General features: G+C 40.0%; 1 protein-coding gene across 1 annotated transcript in view; it reads left to right on the top strand.

The window, feature by feature from the left end:
- Positions 1-18304, top strand: part of Ppp2r2a (protein phosphatase 2 regulatory subunit Balpha) — a 60020-nt gene extending 41716 nt beyond the window's left edge. The window contains exons 4-10 of the mRNA XM_027390271.2: positions 1459-1624; positions 8491-8603; positions 9368-9545; positions 10367-10531; positions 11292-11461; positions 13255-13346; positions 16342-18304. Of these exons, the coding sequence (XP_027246072.1) occupies positions 1459-1624; positions 8491-8603; positions 9368-9545; positions 10367-10531; positions 11292-11461; positions 13255-13346; positions 16342-16621 (1164 nt within the window). The 3' untranslated portion in view covers positions 16622-18304. The remainder of the gene's footprint in view (positions 1-1458; positions 1625-8490; positions 8604-9367; positions 9546-10366; positions 10532-11291; positions 11462-13254; positions 13347-16341) is intronic.
- The last annotated feature ends 6555 nt before the right edge of the window (positions 18305-24859 follow it).

The following is a 24859-nucleotide window of genomic DNA, read 5'->3' as shown; positions in this document are numbered from 1 at the left end:
CTGCACATTGTGTACTTGAAGTGTATACTTCTGACACACAGGATTCTGTTAACTATTCCCTTTAAGTCTTTGGTAGTCATCGCACTATATACCATTGTTCCTTGTTTAAATATGATATAAAAAAAAAGCTAAACCAGTATTCACTATAGTAACTATAGTTTTGTATTTCATGTAAGGCTGGTTGGATAAATTTAGGTGGAAGTTTGACAGCATTACGTCTAATGTGGTGTCTGTGAGTATACAGAGTACATGGAATTTGGCATGAGTGTGGCGGTGGAACAAACACTAAAATTGACACTCACATCAACATACCCCCTGAGATGGGTATGTTCTTGGTACTCTCTGCATTCTTAACATTGACCAAGTCATTCACCAATAATTGATGTGTGCAAGAATAACTGACTAAACAGTACTGGTTACCTGTTAGAAGAAAAGGAACAAAAAGGCATGTACATCCAAGATAGTAACAGTTTTCTTTTGATATGGATAGGGAACAGTTTACAGCTGCAGCATTTCAGTTGATTAACTTGGTTTTCATTGAAACAATTATCTATCTGTAAAATTATATTTTTGTTTAAACTGTTTTCCCAACAGTTTCCAATAGTTTTTTTAAAATAAGATTTGTAAAAAATACTTTCCATGAAAGTGTTTCTAATTGTCTGATTATAATTGTCACTTTTGCTGGGCTGCTGGTGTTAACTGAAGCATTTCCCAAGTAATGTTCATATTAATCCCTTCAATTGAACCAGTATATATCAGCAGACTGACACTAAGTGAACTAAGCATCAGGATAGTAAGTGAAGTAAGCATCAGGATAGTAAGTGAAGTAAGCATCAGGATATAAGGTTCTTGTGATCAGAACTCAGGAGAGTAAGCTGTGTAGCCAAGGTTCAGGCATGCATTGCCAGGGTTCTGATACATACTTGATGGGTAGCAGAGTTCTCCTTAACAGTGTTTTTGGGATGGGCAGTAGGGGTCACACATGTTGGTGTTGGATTTAGGAGAATGCCTTTCTTAAGGGTTTTCAGCAGTGAAATACAGAAAGAGGGCTTAAGAAAAGACAGGACCAGTCATCACATTAGATAACAGCAGGCAAAATGTGTTCCAGCCATCTGTTTCTGAGCAGTGTCTCCCTAATTTTTGCATTTTAGATGGTATCTTATTGTGGGTGTTCCGATTTCTTAGCAGTATAACCATGCTATTTAATGTGCAAGTTAATCAAATCAGTCTGTATTTGGTCCACTGTTTGCCTATTGAATGAACTTAATTGTAAAGCGTTTTCTTCTTAGTCTTTGTAAAGCTTTCGTACTCCTTGAAGGACTTTAAATACAGAAAATGGTGTAATAGCATATAAGATAGAGCTGCCTGGTAGGCTTATCAATGATTTCAGTCTGTTGGAGTTGATTATGATTAGATATATTTCTCAACATAGTCCAAATTTTTTTTTTTCTGTTGTAGAACAAAATCCAGTCTCATAGCAGAGGAGAATACAATGTTTACAGCACCTTCCAGAGCCATGAGCCAGAATTTGACTACTTGAAAAGCTTAGAAATAGAAGAGAAGATCAACAAAATTAGGTGGTTACCCCAGAAAAATGCTGCCCAGTTTTTATTGTCTACCAATGGTAAGTGTGTATCTTCTGTTTTCAGGCACCCACACGGGCACATGTCCTGCAGGGGATATAACCCCTTCCAAGAGGACTTCTTGAGAGCTTTGTGAAGAACCTGTAGCAGAACCCCTTCCCTATACAGAATGTAAAGTCTCCTACTTTCTCTTTTACTATTTACTTGCAAGTTTCAAATTCTAGGGTACCAATTTTTATGTAGGCTGTTTTTTTTTCTCTGCCTCCTTTCAGCCGTGTGGCCTTGAGCTGATCCAGAATACTGAGTTGAATATTCCTTATTAGCAGATGTGGTACCTTGGCATGCAGATCCAGTGTTTAGAAAATACTCATTTCCCTTCCTCTTTTCTAAGCTGGGCAGAGAAGGGTTTCTGTGCTGGATGATCTCCAGGAGAGCATTCTTCTTTGACTTCCACTTGCATATCACTTTCTTCTCATATGAACTGTACTTGTACAAGGAAAGTTGTTAATGACGATTAGAGCTGTGTGAGGTGGAGGCCAAAATTCGAAATCCTGTATGACAAGTTAGAGTTGAGTGCTGATACCCCCTCCCTATTGTCCAAATGTGACTTGGCTTATCACTGGGACCTTGAGATTAAAGAGATGAGGGTGGTACTTGGAGATCTGGGTGGCATGCTCTATAAAAATTTAGAGTAGAACTTTTGAGGCTGACATGTTAGCAGAAATCTCATGTTTTCTCATCTAACTATTAATAGAAGCAAACTTTAACACTTATACCTTTCTATTTGCAGAGTGTAGACTCATGACTTCTTTGGGTAACACAGTGGAAGATATTTATAACCCCCTCATCTACTCTATGCCCTGTATTCTACTGTATTGAATTTGAGGGAATGCAATCCACAAACTATTGCCATTCCTGATTCCATGTATTTGCCTCTTCAGGAACCTATCTCCTGCCCCCCCCCAATTAATTTTTTTTTCCCTCTCTGTTTACCTCCCTTTTCATATAAATGATACTTTGTATGTATGAGGTAAGGGAAGTAATGAGACAATCTTGCATTTTAGCCTGGGGTAGCCTTAGCTTCCCTAGGCTGGATTGCAAGCTTGGGCCACAAGGTATACCTCATGGCAGTTTGTATTCTTTTTCTAAAGGGAGAGTTCAAGTACAGGCCTTCAAGAATTCAAGTAGAGACAGTAGTGTAATGAAGCCCAATGAGTGTATGAGTCTCCCTTCCCCTCCTCTCCCCTATGCAGACCATTAGGTATCATTCACTTATATATGCCCAAATGCAGTTCCATAGGCTGCCCTGTCTTGCTCTTGTAGCAAAAGTGTCACCAAAATAAGCATTACCTTTATTTGGCTTTGAGATGGGAGTTAATAGGTGTAAGTCACTATGCCCAACTATAATGAGCCTTAGGCACTGAGCGCTTGGGGGCTGTTGAGGATGAGGCAACTGGGAGTTGCCATGACTAGGCCCAGGGTCTGTAAATGTATAGTGCTGGAGAAGTATTTGAGAGCTACATCCTGATCTGCAAGCTGGTCTGGTAGGTAGGTCTAAGAGAAACTGACTGAGCATGGGATTTTGAAACTCTTAACACCTCCCCCCCCACACACACACACCCTGCACCTCCTAATCCTTTCAAACACTGCCACTCCCTGGTGACTAAGCATTCAAATATCTGAGTCTATGGTGGCCATGATTATTCAGACCACTATAGGCCTGATAGAACAGATTGCAATTTTTTGTTTTGTTTTGTTTTTCGAGACAGGGTTTCTCTGTGGCTTTGGATGCTGTCCTGGAACTAGCTCTTGTAGATCTGGCTGGTGTCGAACTCACAGAGATCCACCTGCCTCTACCTCCTGAGTGCTGGGATTAAAGGCATGCACCACCACCGCCTGGTTAATTTGTTGTTGTTGTTGTTGTTGTTGTTGTTATTCCTGATTTCTAAATAAGACAGAACCAAATGGATACCTTACAGAGTTATATGTATATATTTAAAAACAGGGTCCAATATAACAGTATTATAAAGGTCAGAGTTTTATAAGCTGTTTTGTCTGAGTATGAATGGATATTGGAGGTATAGGAAGAGTAGGTCTTGAATTACAGCAACACTTTGAGGGAGAGAAAACATTTTGAAGATGTCAGCATCCATAGTATAGTTCTTGTTTACTGTGAGATACAGCATCATAGCCCTCCCCTAAAATGGGTCGTTATATCAATAAAAAGTTAGACATTACTTGGAATAACTGCATCTTGTCTATATTCTTTTGAGTGTTCTTTAAAAACAAACAAAATCCTTGGATCAGAAGATGACTCAGTGGTTAAGAGCACCCAGGTTTGATGGTGGCTCACACCAACTCTAACTCCAGTCCCTAATAACATCCCTAATAGGCATCTAATAACCTCTTCTGGATTCTGTGGACACCAGGTACACATAAAATTAAGTTCAAATTTAAAAACAAACTTTGCCTCTCCCTGAGTCCTGCTAATTCTCCTACACCAAGGATACCTGATCACCATGTTGAATATGAGCCACACGAGAACGTGTTCTCACAGCTTTTAGCAAGAAATTTTAAACCACAGAGAGCTACATTTCCACAAAAGAAACTTTGCCACATGGTTTTCTTTACTCTGACACTTTGCTTGTAGCAGGAGAATTGAAGAGACCTTTGGATTGGTGGAGTACTTAAATTATTTGTTGGCAGTTTAGGGAAATAGACATTTTAGGAAGAAGAGAGCTTAAAAGATGAATGGTTCTTTCCAGTGAGGTATAACATCACACTTGATGGTGTGGTTCTGTGGAGTTGGTCATTCTCACACCTGCTGTGGGGCAGAAATGCTTGGTAAAAGTGATTTTCATGTGGTAATTTATTTCCTGTCTGCCTGCTCCCCAAAACTAGCCATCCTAGTATTTCATTGCTGTGTATTTTATCACTGAAACAAAACTTTATTTTTAAAATTGTAAATCACAAGCTTTACAGCTTAAAAAAAAGCCTGAAAAGAATATCTAATTTTTTTCAGGGTGGTTTGTTTGCTTTAGAGGGCTTTTTGCTATTTTTTTTGTTTTTCCTTGTAAAGTAAAAAGCATTAACTAATTCATCCCATCTGAAAGTCTGTTAAGTATGTTGTGGTTTCCTGTCTGGACCAAATTTTATAGGGTTGATGAATTTCAATAGGCTAAAGACAGCTGAAGGGGTGGGGCGTCTGTCATCCTCATCTTGGGAAGGGGGTTTCTAAGCAGATCTTTATATCTTCTGAGGAAAAGAAAGTATGTATATGGCTTGTATCTGAGCATCTATTTCTTCATCATTTGTTTATAAACTAAATAGTGCATAGGAAACACATAGCTCGGCTATAAGAGAATTACAAACGTCTACACTAGAGCTTAGGAGTAGATGGTAAGTTACTGAAGCTAGCAGGGGTTTTTTTTGTTTCTTTTTTAAAATTTTTTACATTCCAATCCCAGTTCTTCCTCTCCTCCTGCTCTCCCCTCCTTCCTTCCATCCCACCTCTCACCTGCTCCCCAGAGAGGGTAAATCCTCCCCTATGGGGTCAACTAAGTCTGTCCCATCACCTCATTGAGGCAGGACCAAGGTGCTCCCCACAGACACACACACTCCCCAATGTCTAGGCTGAGCAAGGTATGTCTCCATAGAGAATGGGCTCCACAAAGTCAGTTTATACAATATATTATATTCGTCCCACCACCAGTGACTCCATATACTGCCCAAGCCACACCATTGTCAACTGTATTCAGGAGTTCTAGTTCAGTCCTATGGCTGCTCCCCAGTTGTTAGTGTAATGTCAGTGATCTCTTATTAGCTCTGGTCAGCTGATTCTGTGGGTTTCCCCATCATGGTCTTGACTCCTTTGTTCATATTATCGCTCCTCTCTCACTTCGATTGTATTCTGGGAGGTTTGCCCAATGGCTACTTATATATAGATCTGTGGAGATCTGTTTTCTAGTTCTGTCCATTTGTAGTACTCCATTGTATAAATGTACCACATTTTCTTTATTCATTCTTTGGTTGAGGGGCACCTAGGTTGCTTCCAAGCTCTGGCTGTTACAAATAATGCTGCTATGAACATGGTTGAGGAAGTGTCCTTGTGGTGTGAATGTACCACCTTTGAGTATATGCCCAACAGCAGTATCTCAGGATCTTGAGGTAGATTAATTCCTAGTTTTTTGAGAAATCGCCATACTGATTTCCACAGCAGATATACAAGTTTTCACTCCCACTAGCCATGGAGGAGTGTTCCCTTTACTCCATACCCTCTCCAGCATAAGCTGTCGTTGGTATTTTTGATCTTAGCCATTCTGATCAATGTAAGATGTTATCTCAGGGTTGTTTCGATTTGCATTTCCCTGATGACTAAGGATGTTGAGTATTTCTTTAACCATACCCCAATTTTTAATTGGATTATTTGGTAGTTTGGTGTCTAGTTTCTTGAGTTCTTTGTATATTTTGTCAGATGTGGGGTTAGTGAAGTTTTTTTCCCATTCTGTAGGAAACCGTTTTGTCTTGTTGACCATGTTCTTTGCTTTACAGAAGCTTCTCAGTTTCAGGAGGTTCCATTTATTCACTGTTGTTCTCAGTGTCTGAGCTATTGGTGTTATATATTTAGGAGGTGGTCTCCTGTGCCTATGCGTTCAAGGATACTTCTCACTTTCTCCTATGCAATTTAGTGTGGATGGATTTATATTGAGGTCTTTGATCCATTTGGACTTGAGTTTTATGCATGGCAATACATATGAATCTATTTGTATTCTTCTACATGTCAACTCCAGTTATGCCAGTGCTATTTGAAGATGCTTTCTTTTTTCCATTTTATATTTTTAGAAGCTATCAGTTTTTACGTTTACATTTCATCTTGTATCAAGTGCTATAAACAGGCAGTAGAAATGGCCACACTGCCACTGATGTTTCCCTGTAGCAGTTGCCTTGTACTACTTATAAAATGGCTTCTGAGTTATTTTAAAACTAGGGTATTCAGTTTTGCTTATGTAAGAACATTAATTAGAGCTGTTTTGCTTTTGAATAAAAATACCATTTTAGAATTATATCTAAATATCTTTTGGTTTTTTGAGACAGGGTTTCTCTAGCTTTGGAGGCTGTCCTGGAACCTAGCTCTTGTAGACCAGGCTGGTCTCAAACTCACAGAGATCTGCCTGTCTCTGCCTCCCGAGTGCTGGGATTAAAGGTGTGTGCCACCACCGCCCAGCTGTACCTAAGTATCTTATACATGAATCCATGTAAATAATTACAAGCAATACATGGGTAGATTTTATTTGCAAAGGCAAAGTGAGCAGGTGTGCAGCTGTGCAGTGGCAACATCGGCTACCAACCATAAGTTATGCTGACAGAGTTGTACCCTTGTGCAGTGAGCTTAGAGGTCACTTCATTGTGTTTTCCAAACATCCAAAGAGGGACAGACATTAAGGGACCACTACTCAACAGTTCTCTAGGTAAATGACAAATGATCAAAGTCTGAGAGGCAGCTTTAAAGACTGAAGAGGTGGCCGGGCATTGGTGGTGCACACCTTTAATCCCAGCACTTGGGAGACAGAGGCAGGTGGATCTCTGTGAGTTCGAGACCAGCCTGGTTACCAATCGATTTCCAGGATAGGCTCCAAAGCTACACAGAGAAACCCTTGACAAAACAATACAAAAACAAAAAGACTGAGGAAGCTTGATGACTAAATGCTGTGGTGTTTGGATCCTGGAACCAGAAAAGGGGCATTTAGTAGGAAACTTAACTCAAATCTCATGGACACCTTAGTTTCACTAGCATTACACATGGTTTTGACAAGAATGTTTTGTTCTTAGATTTGACATTGGAGAGACTGGGTAAAGTCTGTGTATATGAGAATACACCTAAATTTGAAATTTTCTGAGTCTAGACCCAATTCCTAGGTAAATATATATGTATATAAATACACACACACACACACACACACACACACACACACACACACACACACACACACACACATATATCCATCCATCCATCCATCCATCCATCCATCCATCCATCCATCCATCCTTGAATTAGAGGAATTTTTGTCTTGAAGGGGTTGAGTATTTGCATGCTGCACACCCCCACACATAGGGTTTTCCTGTGTGGCACCTCTGGCTGTCCTGGAACTCACTTTGTAGAGCAGACTGGCCTTGAACTCATATATGATATGCCTGCCCCTGTCTCCCAAGTACTGGGATTATAGCACCCATTGTTCAGTGAGGATTTGTTTTTAACCACTGCTTTTCAGACTCCTCTGTATTAGGGAATCACTGATCAAAGAAGAGAAAAGACAAATTCAAAGAAATCATTCTATGCTATCAAGGATTCTGGTTTTCCATAAGACGTATTAGGATGGGATCCAAGGATTTGGCTAGTTGAGCTCAGTAATAGGCAGTTTATACACATGCAACAGTTCTGTTTTTGAAAGTTAGACACCTGACTTTACCTTGATGAAAATGAAAAGGCACATGAATTCTTTTTGTTTTGCTTTATGGGGGATGGGGCACTCTTTTAATCCCAGCATCTGAGAGGTACATAAGAGTTCTAGAAATGCCTGGTTTACAGAGTGAAACCCTATCTACAAACAAAAACAAAACAAAACAAAAAGCCTGCCACGATGGCCCATGTCTTTAATCCCTAATCCCAGCACTTGGGAGACAGAGATAGGAAAACCTTTTTGAGTTTGAATCCACTTGGTGTATAAAGCAAATTCTAGGATGGTCAAGGCTACCCCCTGAAACCTTGTCACCAGGAAGGAGGGAGGGAGGAATTCCTTTATGTGAATTATTAATTTCCATACCTAAAATTTTTGCTTTAGAATAGCTTTTCTATCAGGATTATTTTTTTTTCTGCCATTTTTGAAGACTTTCTTCATTCTTTCCCCAGATAAAACAATAAAATTATGGAAAATCAGTGAAAGAGACAAAAGACCAGAAGGCTATAACTTGAAAGAGGAAGATGGAAGGTATAGAGATCCTACTACAGTCACTACATTACGGGTAAGTACTTTTAAAAAGGTGTGGGGAGGTTCTCAATCCTAGCACAGCATGGTAGAGGAAGGTGGATCTCTGAGTTTTGAGGCCAGCCTAGTCTTCACAGTGTGCATTCCAAGATAGCCAGTGCTGACTTCAAAGAAAGAAAAATGCCTCTGATTGGATTTTTGTCAATATTTGTATAGCCTGGCTACCAAGCAGGTGCCATTATTGCCTCTGTTCCTAGAACCACTGGTGGACATTTCTTTATGGGACATTGCATCTTTCTCATTGAAATAGAAACAGCTACACAGAGGTCTCACTGCTTCCTGAGGAAGGGGGCGGGGGCACAGATGACATGGGACTCACACTGTCTTAACACTGGTTTTGGCTTTCAGAGTTGGAATCTTGGTTGTTACAAAGTAAGTGTCTTTGGAACTCAGAAAGTAGAAATGTTAGAAAAAAAAGTAGAATGTTAAAGTTAATGCTAAAGATGCTAAGAATAAGAAACTGGGTTTTACTTTTTTAGCCATGTTAATTCAAATCATACACTTGTACTAGGTTTATACTGGAACTATGATTTGAAAACTTGGAGAAGAAAGTAGTTGTCCAGATTGTTTATTTTTCTTTCTTCCAGTTTGGTGTTTAAAGAGAACCAACATCAGTGGCTTAAAAAAAACAAAAACAAAAAAACGAGACACCGACTCATTCTTCGTTATATCTCTTATGGTTGTTTTCTGAAAAGTAGAATAATGGTCTTGTGAATCTGGGTTTTCATATTTCATTGACAGGTGCCAGTGTTCAGGCCCATGGATCTAATGGTGGAGGCCAGTCCACGGAGAATATTTGCCAATGCCCATACCTACCACATCAACTCAATTTCTATCAATAGTGATTATGAAACCTACTTATCAGCAGATGATTTGCGGATTAATCTCTGGCATCTGGAAATTACAGACAGGAGTTTTAGTATCCACTTGATTAGTTTGGTGTTTGGTAAAGAAATCATACTGTGTCGGTATTAGATTTATCTTCTCTCTCCTTCATGTATTTTTTTCAATTTTTATTTTAATTAGAAGATTATTTTACATGTTAATCCCAGGTCCCTCTGCCTCCCCAACTAATACCTTACCTATCCCATGCCCTTTCTGCTCCCCAGGGAGGCTGAGGCCTTCTGTAGGGGGGGTCTTCAAAGTCTGTCATATCCTTTGGGATAGGGCCTAGGCCAGCCCCGTTGTATCGAGGCTTAGGGAGTTCCTTCACGTATTAGATCCTTGTTTTACTATGTCTTTCCATCTTTGTGGCATCTCCCCACCCCCATTTTTAAGTAATTAAAACTGAGAAAAAGTTAACTCAATGAGAAAATAAAAAATACGTATCATATGAGCTGATGATCCCAAAATAGAATTTTTGAAGTTCTAGGGAATTTCTTTTGTGCCTATAAAAATTGAAATTGAGTGGTTTGCTATGTTTGTAAAGTACTAATTTCAAAAATGTTCTAACTAATGTTGGAACATAAAATTGATTTAAAGATTTATTACTCTTGTGTGTGATAGTGCTATTTAACAGTACCAGCATTCAGCAGGCTGAGACCAGAGAACAGAAGTTCCAGGCCATCCTACACTGTATATATAGCAAGGTCTCTCAATAAAAAAAGAAAAAAAGTACAAATCACATTTTAACATTTCTGGGGTTTGCTCATAAAAAGGAATAGAGTGTTACTAAGAAATACTTGGTCTTAGTTATTTTCCCTTTTCTGTGTGGAGATTCCTTAATGAAATGCTATCTAGATATTGTGGATATCAAGCCTGCCAATATGGAAGAGCTCACAGAGGTGATTACAGCAGCAGAATTCCATCCCAACAGCTGTAACACATTCGTGTACAGCAGCAGTAAAGGAACTATTCGGTTATGTGACATGAGGGCATCTGCGCTCTGTGACAGACATTCTAAATGTAAGTCTGTTTCTGCCCTTTCTTTAAAGTGGGTCCACTCAGACTCAGCCTGACCTGTGTGCCTGTGGGTAACTTCCTGACTCCATCTGAAACTTTGCTTATTCCATAGAAAGCACATGAGGTGGGCATGTATGTGGATGGATGTGCGGTTGAGCTTTCCAGCCTTGTATTCAAGCAGAGCTTCCTTTCTTCTCTCTTTCCTTATCCCTCCTTCCTTAACCTTTTCAACTTACTAGGAAGCCACCCTCCCCCTACAAAAACATTGGCATTAAAATGGATGAGGCTGGAAGGATGGCTCAGTAGTTATGAGAATAGTAGCTCACAACTGTGTGATTCTTGGATTCCAGGGAATCCAATACCATCTGGCCTGCTTGGACACTGCACACATATGGTACAGTTATACACACACACACTGATACATGCCAGTTAACAAATCCTTTTATGGGGCAACTGGAAATTTGGATGGGCAGAGTGGAGGGTGGTTTCCAGAGTGACAATAGAGACAATGAGGCGGATTGTGCACTGAAGTAGAGTGTCCCACTTGAACTCTCCTATGGAAAAGCAGACCCCTACATTAACAGGGCTCTGCATTGTGTAGTAATCATTAAGTTTCTTGAGAGATTTTGTGAGGGAACCTGTCCCCAAAGCTGGCAAAATGTTTTAATTTTTCTGTATTAGTCTGTGATTTTTTTTCCCTCACTTGGTTATTAGAAAATGATCTATCCAAACCCAGATACTAAACTTTTCCTCTTGTTTTCAGTGTTTGAAGAACCTGAAGATCCCAGCAACAGGTCTTTTTTTTCTGAAATCATCTCCTCTATTTCTGATGTAAAATTCAGCCATAGTGGTCGCTATATGATGACTAGAGACTATTTGTCAGTCAAAATTTGGGACTTGAATATGGAAAACAGGCCTGTGGAGACATACCAGGTATTTGCAGTTTGTTTTGAAAGAGTGTATACCTGTGGACAGTATAGAGGTGCACAGGGTGTTCAGAGTGGCACATTTCTTTCAGAGAGCCACGGATGTGTTGCTGTTAACTGTGTAAAGTGTATGTTGTTTGTTCACGATTGTGGGTAAACTTAATTTTGTTAGTCACGTGGTTCACTGCTGGCTATTTGTGGTGGACTGCCTTGTATATGGGAGTGAGAAATGTGGACAGCAGCAGGGCTCGGGAAAGCATTCTCAGCAGAGGGCACACTCCGGATAAAAAGTGTACAGAAATAGCGGACCGGGGCTTAAGTTTGACCTGACAATCACATGACTCATATATCTTTTGGCTAATTGTTTCAAGTATAAAGGGCCTGAATTCTCTGTCAGTGGCTTTAGGAGTTACCTCTTTGGTGTAGAATGTAAGTTCAATATTCTCTCTCTGTCAAATAGCTACTGTCCTTGACCCGTATCTACAGCATCGGAGATAGATGAGAGTGAGGTACACAGTGCAGCACAGGCCAGGCCAGCAGAGCCTGTGGACCAGGGTGTAGAAAGAAGTGCTCTGAAGCAGACTTAGGAAATGCATGATGCTTACAAAATTAGGACAAACAAATGTTAAATGGAAACAAAATCAGCGTGAAATGTTCTGTTTTCAAAGTGTTGGCAGTATCCAGGAGAGCTAGCTGTCTTCCCCATGCATGACACTGAGACCCTCATGTCAGAGAATAACTTTCAGGATTCAGTTCTCTCTAATGTTGCATATCTTGGGAATCAAACTCAGGCTTGATAGCAAGCATACTTATCCACCAAGCCATATCTCAGCCCACCATAGACTTTTTAAATGATGTGGGTAGATAAGAGTGAGGAGATGGGGACAGACAGCTGAGAGAAATCAGTTTGTCACTAAGCCTAATCCTTTCTGTGCTGTATATTTAATTTAAAATAACAGAGCACAGTTAAATTTGTGCTCAGAAAATGGTACTCAGAGGCAAGGAAGCAGCATTCTTATAAGCAGTAATGGACTGAGTGCCAAAAAGTGAAAATTAAATTCTGCTACAACATTCTTTTGTTAGTCTCTTATTTGCCATTTTCAAATACCTTCTGGCTTAGATGTCTCAGTTACTGTTATATTTATGTGAACGAGACACCATGACCAAGGCAACTTAAGAAAGAAATTATTTTAAACTGCTGGTGGTGGCGGCGGCAGCGGCACACACCTTTAATCCTGGTACTTGGGAGGCAGGGGCAGGTGGATCTCTTGTGAGTTCCTGGACAGCCAGGGCTACACAGAAACCCTGTCCCTGGCGGGAGAAGAGATGGCATTTAATGGGGACTTGCTTACAGTTTCATTATGGTGGAGAATATGGGTGGCAGGCAGGCAGGCAGGCATGGTGTAGAACAGTAGCTTACATCTGATTCACTGACTGGAGGCAGAGGGAGGCTGACTTCAAAGCCCTACCCCAGTGACACAAAAGGCCTCCTCCAAAAGGCCACACCACTTAATCCTTCCTAAATAGGCCACCAAATGTGGATCAAACATTCAGATAAATGAATCTATGGAGGGTGTACATTCTTATTTGAATATTACAGATGTCTTAGTTAGGCTTATTGGAGTACGTTGCAGTGCCCAGAAAGGTGTTTTCCTCAGTTGTGCTACTGAAAAATGTAAGGACCAGGAGAAGTAAGGTTAGAGGGGGGGGGGGGTGTGATTCTGCTATCCACTGTTTAAATGAATTTTTAATGTTCCTGATTTGAGAGGAGACTGAAATGGAGTATGTGTTTCTCCCTAGGTACATGAATACCTCAGAAGTAAACTTTGCTCACTCTATGAAAATGACTGCATATTTGACAAATTTGAATGTTGTTGGAATGGGTCTGACAGGTAAGGAAGAAACTTGCTGTTTTATCCCCTCTGGTTTGTCATACTAGGTAAAAATAAAGACCTAATTTTTTGTTTCTTTGACAGAAGTTATTCTTTTTTCTTCCAGGTACTTGTGAAATAAACCTAGTAATCATGAATAGAGTTATAATGATTAAAAAAAAAGTGTTGATTTTCTACATAAAGCATAAGAGATCTATAATAAGAAGTTATAGGTATTTAAGTTACATTATAAAATCTTTCCCCTTTTTTTGTGAGCCACATAAATGACATTGCTAGCCATGTACAGTGTGTATCTGTAGTTCCGCCCCCCTGGGCAGCTGAGGCAGGAAGAGTGCTTGAGGAGTCTGAGTCAGTAATGCAGACTGTTTCATGAAAGAAACATTAAAAACAAAATCATAACTCAGATATGCCAACAGTTAATTAAAGTGGTGAATTTCATTGGAGAACTGTTTGGGCAGCTCAGGTACTTGATGCAGTGTTGTACTTCAGTGTCTGTAACCACGACACTCACTCCACAGAAGCAATTTGTATGTTATTGCAAGTTCTTAGTGCTTACTGTATTCCGATTCAAACACAGCATAATTTTGCAGTTACTTTAGGCCTTATCTAAAGCAATTACAGGTGCTTTATTTGGCGGTAGTTGAATTTAAAAAGCTTGATATGATTCACATTTTTTGGTGTTAGATGTTAGAGCCCTCAAACTTGAGGTGTTTGTCTTTTCTCTGGTTTTTAAATTATAATTGCCTGAGTTTTATATGAGGCTTAATAATAGGCTGATCACACTACTCGAATGCCTCCTGCAGGGTAAGTACCTGTGATGTCATTGCTAAATGTGAGTTCAGGAAGGACAGATGTGAAGAGAATGTACTGGTGTATGTAGGTGTGGCGTCTTACAGTCAGTTTCCCCATGTCTGGTATCTGTATGGTTAGTTCTCAGTGCCCTTCCGTTGTCAAGGAAGGTGATAACTCTCAACATCAAGGATACTTTCTGAGGGCAGGCAGGGTGATGGATACAGCAAAAAGGCTTCCAAGCCTAACAACCTCAGTTGGATTACTGGAACCTGCAGAGAAGGAAGAACCGACCCATAAAGGTTGTCTTGACTTCTCTCTCTCTCTCTCCCTCTCTCTCTCCCTCTCTCTCTCCCTCTCTCTCTCTCTCTCTCTCTCTCTCTCTCTCTCTCTCTCTCTCTCTCTCTCAAGCTCTTTGGAATATAATTACTTTTAAATTATGCATTGAAAAATTTATTCTTATGTTTATCTTAATTTTATGTGTATGAATGTTTGCCTACATGTATGTGAAGTATGTTTTTGTACTTGGTGCCTGTGGAGGCCAAAAGAGGGCAGTGAACCCTGGAACTGGAGTAACAGATGGTCATGAGCCACCCTGGATTGCTGGGAACAGAAACCCGGCCTCTGTAAAAGCAGAAAGTGTTCTTAACCACTGACAACTCCTCCCACCCCACCCCCCCCAGCCGGCCCCCACACCACTTCCTAATGGACAGGGGCCCCATCTGCCACAGCTACAGCTCAAAGCCAGCTTTGGTTAGTGCTGTCCAGAGCTCGGTGACCCACCAGGTGGTTTCAGTCCCTTCATGGCAGAGAGAAACCTGCTCTTGTCTTAAAGTGACATGGTGTCATAACTTGTTCTATGTATTTTAAGAATTCTCCAGTTCTTTCTTGTCTTTCATAACCTGGACATTTTGTGCTACAAAGTAACAGTTAAAAATTTACAAACATGGATGGGTACCACCAGCTTAATTTATGTGAATTGTTTTTAAAGAAACAGTTTCATTATCAGGGACATACACCACCCTGAATTCAATTGATATTGTCCGTTCTTTGAGGGACTGGCATTCTGAATAAATCAGAATCCTTTGTGACACACCATGTATTAGCTGACCAGTCCCTAGTTTGCCTTATGCACAGTAATTACAGAGACCGTTTGACTCGAGTAGAAAGGTGGGTAAACTAGGAAAGAAATCAGACAACAAAGGTGGTTTTGAATTTAGTGAAAGATTTGAGTAAGTGTTTGGTTAAGGTGTTTTTTTGGAAGATAGGTCTCCTGGCACACAACCTGTAACTACAGCATTTAGAAGAACAAGAGGGCCAGGAGTCCAAGGTCATTTTGTACTACACAGGGAGTTTTGAAGCCGTGATGGCTTTCATGAGAATACAGAACAATTGTTTTGTGCCACGGGTACAATAATTTTATCATTAATGAAGATATGTTATTTATTTTTTTTTTTTTTTTTAAGATTTGTTTATTGATAGTTGTCTGCATGCCAGAAGAGGGCACCAGATCTCATTACAGATGGTTGTGAGTTACCTTGTGGTTGCTGGGAATTGAACTCAGCTCCTGGAAGAGCAGCCAGTGCTCTTAACCTCTGAGCCATCTCTCCAGCCCCATAATGTTATTTTCTTGAGCAGGTCTATTGTAAGCATTCATATTATCTGAAGTAGGCATGGTAAATATATGCCTATAATCCCTGCACCAGGAATGTGGAGGCAGGAGGGTTATGGTTCTGAGGCCAAGCTGGGCTGCATAATGAGACCTCATCTCAAAAAAAAGAAAAAAATTATCTGGGCAAGTAAAATAGCTCATAATTTGCTTTATGAAACAGCAACAACCTTTTTTTTTCCCCCTCCCCATTTTGGAGGAGGTTAGAATGAACTCCATAGGTTGCTAGTTCTAGAATCCCCTTAGTATGGTTGGTTGCATGGTCTACTGTTGGCAAAGATTACTCAATGAGGTAATTCATACCAAGAAGAGAAATGTACTTGGGTGCTATCAGCTTTGTACAATTTCTTAAATTTGCTTTTTTAGAAAGAAGATTCTAGTGCTTTTGGTTTGGTTGTCAATATCCTTTATGTCTTAGTTCAGATAAGCTTAAAGAAGTTGCTTCCTGCACAGTGAGTGCTAGGCAAGGTTGGTCACTGACCTGTTACAGTAAACAGTCTCTTGTTAACAGTTTGATTGGGTGTTCTACCTTTACAGTGTTGTCATGACTGGATCCTACAATAATTTCTTCAGAATGTTCGACAGGAACACAAAGCGGGATATAACTCTAGAAGCATCACGAGAAAACAATAAGCCTCGCACAGTTTTGAAGCCACGCAAAGTCTGTGCGAGCGGCAAGCGAAAGAAAGATGAAATAAGTGTTGACAGCCTAGACTTCAACAAGAAAATCCTTCATACAGCCTGGCACCCCAAGGAAAACATCATTGCTGTAGCAACTACAAACAATCTGTACATATTTCAAGACAAAGTGAATTAGGCTGGCATTCCTAGCAGAGGAGCCACTTCCTGCTTAGTGAGATAGTTGAATCTAGCATTCATACCTATAAGAGAGCGGTCCATTGTGGCGCCCCTTTCCAGTGTTTGACAGTGTGCCATTCGACAACACATTTGATAGCCACATGGAGAAAGCTGTGTGGGTGCATCCCAGGCTGTTCTCCATGTCTGCTAGCCGTTTAGGGAAGGGAAGGGCACTTTTAATTTAATGACTTCTTGCACCATCTTGCCTGGTGGACTGGACTGGACTGTGTCAGCATTGATGTACTCCACTTTTTATGCCTTCCATTGTGATGACGTCAAACACAGTGAACGCCTTCAGTCATGCTATGGGATTTGTGTATCCTCATTACTGTATCATTTGTGGGGTACACCCCTCCTCTCTTTTTTAAATTAAATACAGCTCATTCTTACTGTGGCTTGTAGCATTCCTCCTCTCTGGCCTCCTGGACTCTTCCCCTCCATCTCTTACCCTTGCCCTTTCCACCTGGTCTCGGTGGTGGCATATTAAAAGGAAGAACGAAAGCACACAAAACGAGTCAGTTTTGGGTCAGTGGTAATGGGGGTATATGTTGCGAACAAATGTTTTAATAACAGTTGGCTGTAATCACTCCTTGCCATGTCTGGCACTGAAAATAAGGAAAAAAAAAAAACTACTACTGAATAAAAGTGACAAAGAATGGAGAATCTGGTTTTCTTTTTCTTTTTCATCTACCTCTTTAAACCAATATTTTGTGTCATATCCATGGGTGCAATGAAGTGAAATGGGTTTCTATTGTCTCCTTGGTATTTTTATGAACTATTTTTAACAAGTGTTCTTTTCCATGGAGCCTCTGAGAGAGGTGTGGTTCTATGCACTCATGTGTTGAACATATATTATTGTTAAGGGTTCACGGTCTAGAGATGCTCGAGGGTTCTGTTTTTTTTTTTGTGTGTCTATGCTTAACTGTTAATGAAGTCACTGTAAATGAGAACCACAGTTGTAGAGCTTCACTCTGAAGTCTTCTTCCAGTGCTTAATTTCTTTTTTGCCTTAGGAAATACCAAGTAGACAAGCTGACTGTTCTTGCTGTTCCAGCAGAGTGGAATTCCATCTGGAAGTAACTTGGTAGATGAAACTCCATGCTGCACTAAAGAGCTGTTTTGTACTGATTGCTATGGAATCAGAATGAATTGTACTTTGCCATACATACGTCTTTTCTTTCAGTTTTCCAAAGGTATATTCGGGACAAGCTTTTAAAGGTACAATGCTGCACGGACTGAAACAATTGCAAAAGCACCAGATGTATGTTGACTGACCCACATTGTCCCAGTGCTGAGGCCCTAGCCAAAGATGGAAAGTGCCCCAGTTAGCATGGGACAGGCCTTGGTCAGTCCTGCAGGAAGCTTTATGGAGAGAGAATGGACTTTATTTTTCAAAGATGAATGAGCAGGCATTTATATGAGAATGGTAGTATATTTTGGTTGAACAGTAATATAACAATGTTGAATTTAGAGGATTCTGCGTGCTTATATATTTCCACTGTCTATTGTTCTTCAGTAATGAAAAATGATTAAACAACTCCACCACAGTTCCCTCTTCACTTACACATATATTGTGTCTTGTACGTTAACATTTTTAGCACACAGGAGAAATTTTATGTAATAAAGTTACTGTATCTTTTGAACTTAAATTTGAATTTGTATTTAAACAATGATGATATGTCTGACGATTCTTAATGGCACTTTTACTAATTTATTTGGGATCTTGGGTGCATTCCTAGTCTGTTATTTATTCTTTTGGCTTCCAAGTAGATAGTTGTCCATCCAGAAGGATCAACTATATTCATTCTTGATTGGATAACTTTCCAGATCTTTTGGGATGGTGGTTTCCCTATAGCCTTGAAATTACAGTTCTTAGAAATTTTTTTTTATTCAAATGGTAATTTTATGATTCTCATTCATAACTTTTAAGGTTTAGTTTTATATAGTCAAAGGAAACCTATCTGCCAAACTTAAGATGTCTCTATCAGGATTGCTGTCACGAAGCTATTGTAACATCTTAAGTGGTTTTTAAAATTTCTTTGGTGTAGCAAACTATAAGCCCAGCCACTCATTTTATATCATCAACTTTTATTAATAAAAATTACAGAATAAACTTAGTCTTGTCAACTTGATTGTATTTTCCTAATCTCTTAAAACCAGTACCCATATTTTATCCTCTTTCAATGTTTTTGCTGTGCTAGGATGTGAGAGCTCTTTCTGTTAACCGTCAGTCTTCACTTGGTGGCTGGGCATAACCTATAATACACTTACAAACAACTAACTTCCAGGTATTGAGTGGTGTAACCTTCCTCTCAGAATTCAAAACAAAACAAAACAACGGATCCATGAACTTCTTTCCTGTTTTTGTTTTTTTTTTAAGTCTTCCTTACACTTGAGATTTAATCATGGCTAGAGTGTTGTTTTTAATTATATGTATGAATGGTTTGTGAGTGTGGGTATGTATTGTCACAGCATACATGTGGAGGTCAGAGGGCAGCTTGCAGAAATTGGCTCTCCTTCCACTATGGATTCCTGGGATCAAACTGCAGGTCATCAGGCTTGCCCAGACCATCCCAACAAACAAATGCAAACAATGTAATACTGATGATGTTAATGTGTTTATTTTTAGAAAATTGTGTGCATGTAGAGTTAAGTAGTACTCTCAAAAGTATTTTTAGTGAAACTTAAAACCATTTGGTTATTTATAAATTTCTATGTTTTCTACACGACGATTTATGTACTATCTCTCTAGCCCCATAAAGAAAATTGCCTGCTGGGCTAGTCTCAAGATGGCTCAGTGGGTAAAGGTTTTCAAACCAAACGTGATGATTTGAGTTCAATCGCAGCTAGGAACCTACATAAGAGAAGTGACTCAGTTGTCCTATGACCTCCACACCTGCGTGTCCACTCGTTCACACACATTAAATGTCAAAGTGTATAAATTCAGGGGGTGATCTGGCATGATGGTGCACACCTTAAGCCTTAAGTTTCACTACAGGGGAAATAGAGGCAGGATAATTTTTTCAAGGCCAACCTAGTCTACATAGCAGATTCCAGAAATACATATGGAGACCCTACCTTTTTTTTTTTATGTGTATCCTAAATAATGGAGTATCTTACAAGTTTTCTTAACTGAGAACCCATTTCAGGTGTCTTAATCTGTCAAGATGGAGAGTTGAAGCCATATAATAAAGTTTCTTATATAGCACTGTTAGTCAACTTTTGGTAACTGCCCTACTTCATTTTATATCTGTGCATGTGAATAGAAACATTGCATTGAGCTGTTAGGTGAGGTGTCTTAGTAGGTCTGTAGAGCCTGGCCATGTTCTCAACTGCTTAAGATGGGTAATTTGAGTTTCAGTGTTTCTTAACAGTGTTATTATTAGGCTGTGTACCAACCAGCCCTATGTTTGAATTAGACACTTGACAGATTTGTTAACGTAGTATGTTGCAGAAGTTAACATGTTCCTCCATAACATCTTGCTTCTCACATAGAAAACCACAGAACATTGAATTCTGCAAAGACTTCTCCAAGCAGGAAGTTAGTTAAACTGACATAAAAACTTTTAAGAAACAGGACCAGCAACAGGTTATTTGGGTAATTTCCCACTAGGGTACAGTAGTAAAATCTTGACCAGTCTTTGTGGTATGATTTTGAAACTATACAGACAAGAGAGTTAGGTTTCTGATCTAGGAGAGACCCATTAAAACATCAAATGAAGGGTTCCCCCCACCCCTTCTCCTGAGGCAAGGTTTCTCTATATAAACAGTCCTGGCTGACCTTGAACTCACAGAGGTCAGCTTGCCTCTGCCTCCAGGTGATGGGCCACCAATGCCCTAGGCATGAAGGGTAGTTCAGAAGGTTGCTTATATCCAGGTCAATCCCCTATTCAATACTACCTTGCAGTGATAGATATCCTGAGAGACATCCTAAAGCCATCTGCTGTTTGGAATGTACCAGCCTCACTGGGAAAGAACCTACTATTTGTCCCTTGCAAAGGCAGATCCTTAGCACCCTGTTTCAAGGCCAGAACGTTCATGCACTTTTGTGCTGAGTTCACAGCAGTGTGTAAATTTGATTCTTTGAATAGTTAAAGTACTTCAGCAGAGAGGCCATCCACTCACATGTTCTTAGGCCTGTTTTTCTATAGGAACTGGGATCATCCAATATAATCGTAATGTCCTGTTCACATAACCCCTTGAACAGATCCTCATGATCTTGCTTCTTGTCTTCCAAGTGCTGGGATTACAGGTGTGTGTTATCATGCCTGACTTTGAAGTATTTTCTGTAAACAATTTCCCTGTCTGCATAGCCTCACTTGGGTGTAGGCTCCATGGTCAGTGTTAATTGACTTTTGTTTTTATTTTGCAAGTAGAAAATACTGGAATAATAAGCATGCCAGTCTCTGTTTAAACTACTAGTGTGCACGGTGCTAGAGACAGAATTAGTACCTTACAGGAAACAGCCATTTAAGATCTGGGACATGCTGGCAAAAACACTTTCCAAACTACCAAAAGCTTGGATCATGATTATATTATTCATGTTTTTACATCCATTAACTGCACGAACACAAATGTGTTTTCATTTTTACTAATTTAAGAAAAGCAGTGACCTAGGTTGGGTGTAGTGGTGCACACCTAAAATCACAGCAGCCTTGGGAGGAGGAAGGATTGATCAGGAGTTCAAAATCCTACTCAGCTATATAGGTTCTAGGCCAGCCTGGACTACATGAGGCACTATCAAAGAGGTGGGGGCCAGGGCTGAGCTGTTGTTCTTCCAGGGGACCTGGTTCAGCTTCTGGCACTGCATGGCAGATCATAACCATCTGTGAATCGAATGCCTTCTTGCCCTGGAGGGAGCGAGGCATGCACACGGTGCACATACATACATACATACATGCAAAACACTCAGCCAAACAAAATCTTATTAAAAAAAAACAAAAAACATTTAGCACTGTGTGTTTCTGGTGTTTGTAATCTAGATGAAAGACCTTTATATGATGTGTTTCATGAAGTCCATTCTCTCAGTGTGAGGCTTGTTTCTTTTCATTCCTAACAGGGTCTTTTGAAAAGTGGGCCTTTATGCTAATTTTATTACATGCCCCTCTGAGTCATGTGGTGTTTTAAAACAAATCTGAGTCCTCTGCAGAGTATCCACTGTGCTTAACTCCTGAGCTATCCCTCCAGACCTTGAAAGCAATTCTTAAATCTCATGGTTTACACATTTATTTTTCTTATGGACTGTGTGTTTTGATGTCTTCAAAAATGCTTGCCTAACTAATAGTGTCAAAGACTAATTTTTAATACCTTTCAGGTTTTAATGACTCATTTGAGGTTTTGTTTTTGTTTTGTTTTTTTGAGATGTTATATAAAACAAAAGTTTGAGAAAAGTGGTGGAGGATCATTTTTCTTGACAATGTTCTTGAAATTCAATTGATTATCCATTTGCCTGTGGGTCTATGTCTAAACTATTCCATTAATACACAGATCTTTGCTTTCCCAAAACTATATTTTCTTGGTTACTGTAGTAAATAAGTCTGGAAATAAAGTAGTGTATGTGAATAATTATTAAAAATCTTTTGCTATTTTAGCCTCCCCCCCCTTTTTTTCTTTGAAGAGTTGGAGGTTATTCATAGATGTTTTTTTCATGGAGGCTAGAGAGATGGTTCAGGAGTCAAGCACACTGGTTGCTCTTGTAGAGAACCCATGTTCAGTGCTCAGCACCCATGTGGGATGGCTTGCAGCTGCCTGTAATTCCAGATCCAAGGTATCTGATGCCTTCTGGCTTCCATGGGTACTGCTCTCACAGGCACAAACCCATACTCAGACATACATACATACATACATACATACATACATACATACATACATACATATGTTTTTCGAGACAGGGCTTCTCTGTGTAGCTTTGGGGCCTATCCTAGCACTCACTCTGGAGACCAGACTGCCCTCGAACTCACAGAGATCCGCCTACCTCTGCCTCCCGAGTGCTGGGCCTGTGCCACCAACACCCGAGTGCTGGGCCTGTGCCACCAACACCCGGCTATTCAAACTTTGTTTGTTTATTTATTTTGTCTTCTGCCTGCATGCCAGCAGAGGGCACCAGATCTTATTCAAGGTGATTGTGAGCCACCATGTGGTTGCTGGGAATTGAACTCATGACCTCTGGAAGAACAGTCAGTGCTCTTAACCGCTGAGCCATCTCTCCAGCCCTATATTCATACTTTTTAAAATCAGTTTTCAGTAGATTTAGGCATAGGCACCAAAGAGTGGTACTCAGGGCTGGAGAGATGGCTCAGCGGTTAAGAGCACTGACTGTACATTCAGAGGACGCTGTTCAATCCCCAGCACCCACATGGAAGCTCACAACTGTCTCTACCTCCAGTTCCAGGGCACCTGAAACCCATGGCAAAACACCAATCCACATATATATTAAAAATAGTCACTCAGAAAAGTATATATTCAAGTATATACACAAAGTATATATGTGTAGGTGTCTTTATATACCTTTATATACAGTTTTTGAAAATTATATTGGCATTATTTTGGGTTCTTTTCCACAATGTACAATGTTCAGCAACAAAACTAGGGTTGTATGTATGCCTTCATGCAAACTTGTTTTTTGGTTTTTCGAGACAGGGTTCTCTGTGTAGCTTTGGAGCCTATCCTGGCACTCGCTCTAGAGACCAGGCTGGCCTCGAACTCACAGAGATCTGCCTGCCTTTGCCTCCCGAGTGCTTGGATTAAAGGCGTTTGCCACCAACGCCAGCTTAACTTTTTTTGTTTTGAGATAGGGTCTCTCTATGTAGCTCTAACTTTCCTGGAACTCACTATATTGACCAGGGTGGCCTCAAACTCACAGAGATCTATCTTACCTACCTCTGCCTCCTGAATTCTGGGATTAAAGGCATGTGCCATCACATGTGGTGATATTTTGCTTTATCTAGATTGAATTGTTGTACACTTGTTTACTTGGTAATGGAATTATCTCAGCAAAGAACTGAGTGGTTAGGATAAACAAATGCCATATTCAGTCTTGTGTATCTAAGAAGAGAAAGCTCGATCTGTTATCCACTGCCCCCCACCTTACTTCTTTCTACAAGTAGCCAAGTCCTCACAGAGAACACTTATCAAAATATAGGACAAGCTTCAAAAGAATGGAAATGATCTGTGTCTATGTCCTCAGATCAAACTATAGAATTTTTTTACATCTGAAAATCAAGGTTGGGGAAGTGGCCCATTAGCAAAACCCAAAACATTTTAAATAATTTAAACTTTTTTGAAGAAGCCTTTTAATGACTTCCGAGGTACCTGCACTGGTGTACACAGCCACACATGTAAATAATTTAATAATTTAAAAAATATTTTTTTTTTGCTCATTTTTGCTGTTTTGAGACAGGGTTTCTCTGTGTAGTCCTGTTGTCCTGGAACTGGCTCTGTAGTCCAAGATAGCTTCTGGTAGGATTATAGGCATGCACCACCATGCCTGGCTAAAAACAAATCTTCAAAGAGAAGTACCTAAAAATAAAAATGGGGCTGGAGATATAGCTAGATCGGTAGAGTTCTTTGAAAAATTAACAAATACTGGGAAATATGAGGGGAAGTTGTGTGCATTCATTAAGAGATGGTGTATTAGCTCTACAGTGGTAACACACTTTCAATCCCAACACTTGGGAGACAGAGGTCGGCAGATCTTTGAATTTGATGCCAGCCTGGTCAAGTTCCAGGGCAGCCCAGGCTATACAGAGAAGCCTGTCTTGAAAAACAAAAACAAAAAACAAAAACCCAAAGACAAACAACAACAACAACAAAAAAGAGGCTACATATCAGCCAGGCATGGTGGCTCACACCTGTAGTTCGGCTGAGGGAGAGTCTCAAGGCTGGAGATCAGACTGAACTTCACAGTGAGTTCTAGACTAGAGTGGGTTACAAAGTGACAAGGTGAGCCCCTCCCTCAAAGAGGTCAGTAAACGAAATATCCGTAGATATTTATCATTGGGTCAGTTGGCTATAAAGTTGGGAAGAATCAAAGACAGTTTACAAAATGAAAAGTTAATTTCAGGGGAATTAAAGGAGCATCTAATGTAAAACAAAACCTAAGAGAATTAGAGTTTTACAATAAATTCATAATCCTTAAAAAATTATTAATAGGACAGGAGAGATGGTTGAGCAGTATATAGCATGTGCTGGTCTTGTAG

The sequence above is a fragment of the Cricetulus griseus genome (genome assembly GCF_003668045.3).
Source record: "Cricetulus griseus strain 17A/GY chromosome 1 unlocalized genomic scaffold, alternate assembly CriGri-PICRH-1.0 chr1_1, whole genome shotgun sequence".
Taxonomy (NCBI): Eukaryota; Metazoa; Chordata; class Mammalia; order Rodentia; family Cricetidae; genus Cricetulus; species Cricetulus griseus.
This window is presented reverse-complemented; position numbering and strand designations above follow the sequence as displayed.